Here is a 9,065-nt window from a genome sequence, read left to right on the forward strand (position 1 = left end):
GAAGCTGGCCAGGGGGGGCCGCTGCTCGGGGACTGGCTGGGCATCGGTCAGCAGGTGCTGAGCAATTGCACTGTGCATCACTTGCTTTGTGTAGTAGTAGTATTGTTGTTGTTATTCTTACATTATTACTATTATTTTATTTCAATTATTAAACTGTTTTTATCTCAACCCATGAGTTTTTCTCACTTGTGCTCTCCCAATTCTCTCCCCCATCCCACCGGGTGGGGGGGAGTGAGCGAGCGGCTGGGTGGTGCTCAGTTGCCAACTGAAGTTAAACCATGACAGCTTCTGTAAGTGAATAAATGATAAATGAACATTTTTAAGCAGTAAAATGATGCTATAGATTATCTGCCATAAAATGGCACCTTACCTTTATATACTACCTTAGATATGCTAGCACACTACAGATGACACAACACGTTCTGTGTTTTTAACTTGTTAATTGAATAGTTGTAACTGAATAGTCATTATGCTCTTGTCTTATTTACAGGGAGTTCTCACTCATCAGAACTAAACAGCCCTACGCATGGTTTTGAGAACTATATTGACTTATATTCACCTTCATATAGGTAACAAAAATCACCTGTGAATGAACTGTATGATTATAATTTTAAAAAAATCTTATTAAGAAAATTAGTTAATGCAGTAGAGCAGTCTTTAGGCTTTTCATTAAAACAGCTGTTGCATGCTTTAATTGCATCCTTACTGATGACTTGCAATGGGCTGTGGTTAATTTTAATGTTTGGTTGTTTAGCTTGGCAGAAGTTCAGTTAGCTTGAATTTTCCATTCTTTATTTGTTTCTGCAAGATACAGGACCACAAGAAAATACTGAAATATGGTGTTTGTACTAACAATGTTTGCAGTTGTTAGGGGGGAAAAAAATCTGACAATGGAGATAATCTTTTTAAACCCCACTGAGTTTATATCTGTATTTTTTGTGTGTACATGTACAAGCAGCTGTCATGCACATAGGAACGCACAGGTATAAACAGGTATAAACCTGTTATAATGGAAGCCTGAACACCCCAGATTCAGTATTTTTCAATGTTTCAACATTTTCATTTACAAATGTGACAGAACTCTCTGTGGAAGCTAAACTCCCATGGTGAAATCCAGAACCCTTTTGTGTCTGTACTTAAGTACATGTGAGGATTACTCATTAATTGAGCCTTTGGGTGTATTTTCCTTGTTTTATCATTTTTTTTCATGGAAGTCCAGTTGTTAATACCTCAGTTCTCCTCTTGGATATTAATAAGTTAATCTCAGCACTCTGGTAAGCAATATGTGGTGGATGTCTAGTCTTTGTACATTTCCTTGTTTTTCCCTAGGTATCAAGAGCCTTATGGAAATCCTCCATTTCCTGTTACTCCTTTTCCAATGAACAATAGTTTACCTCATGAATACTCAGGCTTTCAAAAGATGGTGAGTTTGTGTTAGAAGTTAAAAATTTGGGAGCTTTTTTATGAAGTCAAATGTATTCTGCATTTCTGCAAACAACAGTGCTTGTTTAATGTCTCAAAATGTGGTTTAGGCTGCTAACTTTGATGGTATTAGGTCTATTTATTTTAGTACTTAAGGGTACTATAATAACAGGGGATCTACCAAACTAAACTGTTTTCTTACTGCAGGAATGTCTTAAAGGTATATAGCTTAGGGAGGCTAAAAATGTCAGTCTAGAGATGGAGCTCTCTCCCGTACTGTGTTCCAAATCAAATCCCCTTGGTGAAACAAGCTAACCTAGTAAAATTACAGCCATGCGAGCAATAGCTTCTTCATATACAGCTAATTCAGTCAGGGAACCTCTTAGCTCTTCCACTCAATTCAGAAATGCCCAGCAGAAGTTTGAAATGTCCTAAAACCAAACCTAAAAGTCGCCCAGCAAATCACCACTGCCCAGGTTAGAGCAACAACAGTTTGAGGGTTTCTGGCCTGAACCTTTACACGCCCCTGCAGTTCTCACATTCATGATTTACTTTCACAGCAGTAGATAGCGACAACCCGTATTCCACTTCCCCTCTAAGAGACTCTGGCGCACCGGGCCATTCTTGTCCTAATCTCTTTTGTTTGAGATACTCCACAAGGCAAGGGAAGTAGTCTCTTCAGCTCCCTTCAGACCTGTGGGCCAAACCCTACTCACCAAACACATCATGGAGCTTCTGAATCTGACGAGTATGGATCAGCAGGACTGAAGAAACCCAACATTTAATGTGAGGTACCAACTCCGGACAGTACTGCTGCCACCCTGTCTGATTGGGGAATGGCCAGCCCTTTGTAACTGTAGAAGCGAAAGAAAATTAGTTAATGCAGTAGAGCAGTCTTTAGACTTTTCATTAAAACAGCTGTTGCATGCTTTAATTGCATCCTTACTGATGACTTGCAATGGGCTGTGGTTAATTTTAATGTTTGGTTGTTTAGCTTGGCAGAAGTTCAGTTAGCTTGAATTTTCCATTCTTTATTTGTTTCTGCAAGATACAGGACCACAAGAAAATACTGAAATATGGTGTTTGTACTAACAATGTTTGCAGTTGTTAGGGGGGAAAAAAATCTGACAATGGAGATAATCTTTTTAAACCCCACTGAGTTTATATCTGTATTTTTTGTGTGTACATGTACAAGCAGCTGTCATGCACATAGGAACGCACAGGTATAAACAGGTATAAACCTGTTATAATGGAAGCCTGAACACCCCAGATTCAGTATTTTTCAATGTTTCAACATTTTCATTTACAAATGTGACAGAACTCTCTGTGGAAGCTAAACTCCCATGGTGAAATCCAGAACCCTTTTGTGTCTGTACTTAAGTACATGTGAGGATTACTCATTAATTGAGCCTTTGGGTGTATTTTCCTTGTTTTATCATTTTTTTTCATGGAAGTCCAGTTGTTAATACCTCAGTTCTCCTCTTGGATATTAATAAGTTAATCTCAGCACTCTGGTAAGCAATATGTGGTGGATGTCTAGTCTTTGTACATTTCCTTGTTTTTCCCTAGGTATCAAGAGCCTTATGGAAATCCTCCATTTCCTGTTACTCCTTTTCCAATGAACAATAGTTTACCTCATGAATACTCAGGCTTTCAAAAGATGGTGAGTTTGTGTTAGAAGTTAAAAATTTGGGAGCTTTTTTATGAAGTCAAATGTATTCTGCATTTCTGCAAACAACAGTGCTTGTTTAATGTCTCAAAATGTGGTTTAGGCTGCTAACTTTGATGGTATTAGGTCTATTTATTTTAGCACTTAAGGGTACTATAATAACAGGGGATCTACCAAACTAAACTGTTTTCTTACTGCAGGAATGTCTTAAAGGTATATAGCTTAGGGAGGCTAAAAATGTCAGTCTAGAGATGGAGCTCTCTCCCGTACTGCGTACTGCGTTCCAAATCAAATCCCCTTGGTGAAACAAGTCACTGTGTTCCAAATCAAATCCCCTTGGTGAAACAAGCTAACCTAGTAAAATTACAGCCATGCGAGCAATAGCTTCTTCATATACAGCTAATTCAGTCAGGGAACCTCTTAGCTCTTCTACTCAATTCAGAAATGCCCAGCAGAAGTTTGAAATGTCCTAAAACCAAACCTAAAAGTCGCCCAGCAAATCACCACTGCCCAGGTTAGGGCAACAACAGTTTGAGGGTTTCTGGCCTGAACCTTTACACGCCCCTGCAGTTCTCACATTCATGATTTACTTTCACAGCAGTAGATAGCGACAACCCGTATTCCACTTCCCCTCTAAGAGACTCTGGCGCACCGGGCCATTCTTGTCCTAATCTCTTTTGTTTGAGATACTCCACAAGGCAAGGGAAGTAGTCTCTTCAGCTCCCTTCAGACCTGTGGGCCAAACCCTACTCACCAAACACATCATGGAGCTTCTGAATCTGACGAGTATGGATCAGCAGGAAGATGTTGGAAGAAACCCAACATTTAATGTGAGGTACCAACTCCGGACAGTACTGCTGCCACCCTGTCTGATTGGGGAATGGCCAGCCCTTTGTAACTGTAGAAGCGAAGTCTGGGTAGATTAGCTAGCTGCAATCTGAGCAGGAAAATGGAGAGGTTCCCTGTTTGCACAGATGTGGTGGCCTGCCTCCCCTCTTCCCAGGCCGTGCCCTCAGAAGAGCTGGTGCCTGCACACGCTTTCCCATCCCCTCCACTGTGGTTGGAAGGCTCGGGAGTGTACCACATCTCCCCCGCTGTGCTCGCCGATGAACCCACTCCTCAGTAACAATGCAGTACATAAACACCGAGACCAAACTCGGCAGACCAGCACACACAACCAACTTCATCCCATTTTCTGCTTGCTGAAAGGGATGGTATTGCAGTATGTCTCCAATGATAGTTTGCTGCAGCTTCAGCAGGAAGTGATCTCGTCACATGTATGCCTTCACACATCTGCCTCACCTTTATTTGGGTGAGCCAGGCAGGTTACTCGCTTGGACTCTGCCAGCACATATAACATACTCAGATATGCTCCCCATCATTTTTCTGGTTACTGCCAGAAAACTTGGTTACTGCCAGTAGAAAGCCGCTCTTTTCTGACCTTTGTAATTCTACTTCTGTATTTGGGCTGTGCGTTTTGTATGAGAGGGACTCTTGGGATACTTTAGGGACTGTAGCAATAAGCTGGGCACTTACTGTGTTGTTCCAAGTGCTTTGATCTATGGATTCACTATACCTCGTTGGAGCGCCTTGTTCCACATTAACTTCAAAATTAGTTAAACCAGGTTAAAAAAAAATTGCATGTCTTTACATTAACAATAGGCACTGCAGTTACAAATGTGTATAAAATACATAGATGAAGAAATGAAAGGAATGCCATGTTCAATTACCTTACACAAGACTAACTGGCAGTTTAATCTTAAATCAGATTATGTCTCTGTTCTAACTTTGCCATGAAGAAATCGTCTACTTTTTCCAATTATACTAGCTGATGTAATAAAATATATAAGCTTTATTCTCAAATGTTCTGCGTTATTTTATAATTTATCAGTATTTTCACTGTATAAGCCATAATGCATGCAAAATTAAACTCTTCAGAACTTCCTCTTTACAGTGTTAACAACTCAAGTTTCTGTTTCTCTAGATGAACCATTTTTTAGCACAGCAGTACACAGTACAGAGTCCAATGGGTCAACAATTTCCTTACTATCAGATGACTCCATCACTGCCTTCAAATTTATCCTTTTCTCCCTATCAGAATCAAGCTGCCAATTTTAAGTCTGCACAGAGTTCTTTTGAATTGGCCCTGCCACATTCAAGTGACTGTGAAGTGCACCAGGTGGATGAAAGCACCTCTAAAAGAAAGAGACAACAGCAAAGTTGTGACAGTGACACTAGTATTGAGGATGAAAAAATGAGACAAAGAGAGCGTGACCGAAAATTCAAGAAGCGTAAAGCCAAGAAAAAGACGCATTAATACTGTGTAACTGGATTCATCTTTTTTTTATTATTTGCTATTTTTATTTGAGAGAAATCTAATCTTTCATCTTTGCACTTTATTAAAAAAGGAATGCTCAAGATTCATATTATATTTGAAATGTGTTATGCATAAAGTATACTGATACTTTATTTAATCTCAACCTATTTAAAGAGGAAAGTACTAGAGTATAGGAAACATTTAAGAAGATAAAGTTTTTCTAATAAAAGAAAAAAACTAGTTGGTTCCTCCTCCTCCCCCCCCCCAAGAATCATGGAAGGCTATTATTTAACTAATATAGAAGCTTTCTGAAAATATATAACTTCAGCCACTCATGAAGCATATGTATCACTTCCATCACTTATGGAATGTATTTTTGTGAATGGTGTAAGAATTTTCTGAAGAAGTGAGTGGGCTAGAAATTCTAAGCGTCACATCAGAGATGTGCTCATCACTGAAGTATCAACACCTATAACTTTTTCTCTTTTCTGATTTAGCTCTGTTGTTACCTTCAGTTAGGATCACCTTGTATGGTTACTAGAACTGTTTTTTTCCAGTAGTAAATTTGAGGTCAAATATGGGCATTTGCACTAACTACAAGACTTACATATGTATCAATACTCAAATGAATGTATGTACTTTATGGCTGCAGTTATGTACTGACTAGAACTACATGCATATATATGCATCTTTCTGTAAAGTTACTCTCTAGTGTTTTATTTGCTTATTTGAGAATCTAAATGTTCATTGTAACAAATGGATGAAAAATTTAATGAGTATCTCATCTAACTGATAGCACAAAAGCATGAGTCAGTGGAGTTAGTACTACCTCTTAAGAAGAAAAGTTTTTCCCTTGTTTAGCAGAGGAAGAATAAACTATCTCATATCGTGATGAATCGAAGTAGTCAAATGACCTATTTTCTGTCCTTCACAAGTGCCCCCAACAGCCTATAGACAGATACAGAGGTATTGTCTTACACAATACCAAGTACAGGTGAAACACTTTTAAGATCCTATTATACAAGAAAGCAAAACACTTAATTTTCAGCTATTTAATATTGCCTAAAGTTGTCCTCTGTTCAGACTAGATGTAGGCTTCAAATTGAACCTGACAGTAAAAAAGGATTTTGGTTTTATTAAACTCAGTTCTCTTGGTTATAATGTTGGGTTGCTTGAAAGGAATACTTTTCATCCTTACCCCGGTATTGAGAAAGAATATCCAAGTTTACTGGTTTAAAGGTGACGTATTCTACAAGCCCAAATGAGTTTCAGAAGTGGAAGAATGTTTAGCTTGCAAAGATTTATTTTTTTTCTGATAAGATAAATCACAGCTAATAAAATTACTTTCTCGAGACACTGCTTTTAACTTCCAAGGGGATTAGTTCTTTAGGCTAAGAGGCATTGCTATAACGCCACAGTATGGCACCCTTGAAACGACATTAGCAACTGAATTCAACCTTCTCTAGAAAGAACTTATGTATCAAAGGTTTGTGCCTTAAATGAGATTTATGCCTTACGTTTTAAGAAACTTGCTAAGTCCGCCCAATCCCCTTCCCTTTTTCCCTCTACCCTTCCACACAAACACTTGCCCCCAGTAACTTTTTTTTCCCCACCAGTAACTTTAGGACTAAGCTATGTAGATGTAATCTAACTTCTGTTGGAAGATACTGCTGACATTATACCAGTAAGTCATTGATCACAAAAGTTGCCACAATAATGGACAAAGTTAACAAGTAAAATACACTGGATTTCTTTAAACCTGTTCCCTATGCTAAAGAAATTTAAATATAATCAAGTAGAGGAAGAATATGCTAACATTAGCTTAAGTTAGAAGTGAAGTTCGTCAGACAAAAGAGAAAACAGATGGATGCCCAAACCAGAGTTAGCCTACAGAAAGAGAAGCTTAGTCAGGTCTATGCTAATGGGTCCTTACCAGACTTCTCCAGCAGATAGGCAAGATAATCTGTTCTACGCAATTATACTCTACAAAAGGAATGCCAAGGAGGAAGATACTGCATATGGCTGATAAAATATCAATACAGTTCTTCTAAAGTAATAATTTTTCTTACCTTCTTTCTCCCCAGTCTTTTCCTGAGGGAGGTACGGATTTTAACACCTCTCAATATCCGCTTACCTAAAACTCGTCAGTGTGTTAAAAGAAGAAAAACTGGGCATGTGGCAATGTGCTAAAATTACTTTAGCCACAACTAAATTTCTTTTGTACATCTGTTAAGCTAAGACATCACTTTAGTCAGGGCCCTGTTGATATTTTAATTACATTGTCACCATGTTTAGGAAATAAAATACTGGAAATAGAAAAAAAATACTTGAGTTTGGCTTTGACCAAATATTTCTTCAACCCCTATCTGTTTTAGTCACTTTTAAAAATTCTTTATGAACATGAAATTAATGTTTTCTATGTTAGTTCTGATTCTAAATTATTGTTATTTTGCCCTGGTCTTTCACTTCCCATGCTACTGGCTGGCCACAAGACCTTGCTTTCTCTGCTGTCACATAGGTCTTGCATTTAGACTTGTTTCTCTGTATTTTATTATATGGAATGCAGTGCATAGTTATTTCCGTTACAATCTCCCAAACTTTGGACATATCAGTATCACTGCAGTCAGTGATGCATTCTCATTTAAGGTGGCATTGTGCCAGGTCAACAAGAGTCAAAGGGGAGGTGCCATATTAACTACAGAGTAAAATCAAGATTTTATTAACTTTTGGAAAAACTTTATGTTCAGGAAAAAAACACAGCAATGGAAATTGCTACTATAGCTTCCTTCTTACCTACCTTTACATCTAAATACTAGTGAGCAAACTGTATGAAGCCTCCAAAAAGCAAAACTATAAAGTATTGAGAAGTAATTAACATCAAAACTTATCTGGTATGCAATCTGCTGGAGTTCCCAGTGCTGCAGCAGCCTGGTTCCAGAGACAGGCCGGAGTTTCAGCTGCCAGTCCCAGATGGAGTAGTTCTGTCAACAGCAAGTATGTGCTTTCTAAGTTTTATCCGAAAGTGTTTTAAGTTGCATCTGTTCGGCAGTAACGGCGCTGCAGTGCTCTGCTCTAAGTGGGAGACAGGGCTGGTCTCACGAAGTACCTCACGCTATAGGCCAACTCTCAAAGTACTGTCGCCCTTTGTCGTTTTCTGATGCGCTAAAGATCTTCTGGCACACATCCAGCTAAGAGCTCGTAAAAGAAAAAAGTGGTTTTATACGTTTAGTCACCATTACAACACTGGTCAGCTACTGTGTGCGTACACCACCACATGCCGTTCCCTCTCCCGCCCTCTCGATTTCACTTGAATGCTGCCCGCTAGTACAACAGGCACCGGGCCCGTCATTAAATGACACCACCGAGACAAGTATCAGAGGCAGACCGTGCCCTCGGCGGCCGCAGGTCGCGTTTTAGGGCACAAAGCGCCTTTCACCACAAGCTCTGCGGCCGTGGGGGTACGGCGCCGTACGGCCCGGCCGGCGTGGCAGGGCCACCTGGAGCCTCCGCTCCGGCCCGGTGGGGCTGGGGAGCTGGACGGGCCTCGCCGGATCCAAACTGCGGGGAAGGCTGAGGCAGCGCCGCCCTCCCCGCGCCTCGCCCCAGCCCGCACCTCCTCCTCCGACGGCCGCCTCCAACGCCTCTCCCTTCGCGCGC

At 40.0% G+C, this 9,065-nt stretch overlaps 1 protein-coding gene across 1 annotated transcript in view; it reads left to right on the forward strand.

Annotated features, from left to right (window-relative positions):
- RBM11 (RNA binding motif protein 11) overlaps window positions 1–5,716 on the forward strand; it is a 20,984-nt gene extending 15,268 nt beyond the window's left edge. The window contains exons 3-5 of the mRNA XM_019470804.1: window positions 491–569; window positions 1,330–1,423; window positions 5,076–5,716. Coding sequence (XP_019326349.1) covers window positions 491–569; window positions 1,330–1,423; window positions 5,076–5,408 — 506 coding nt within the window. The 3' untranslated portion in view covers window positions 5,409–5,716. The remainder of the gene's footprint in view (window positions 1–490; window positions 570–1,329; window positions 1,424–5,075) is intronic.
- The last annotated feature ends 3,349 nt before the right edge of the window (window positions 5,717–9,065 follow it).

Source organism: Aptenodytes forsteri, unplaced genomic scaffold (assembly GCF_000699145.1).
Source record: "Aptenodytes forsteri isolate BGI_AS27 unplaced genomic scaffold, ASM69914v1 Scaffold207, whole genome shotgun sequence".
Classification (NCBI taxonomy): Eukaryota; Metazoa; Chordata; class Aves; order Sphenisciformes; family Spheniscidae; genus Aptenodytes; species Aptenodytes forsteri.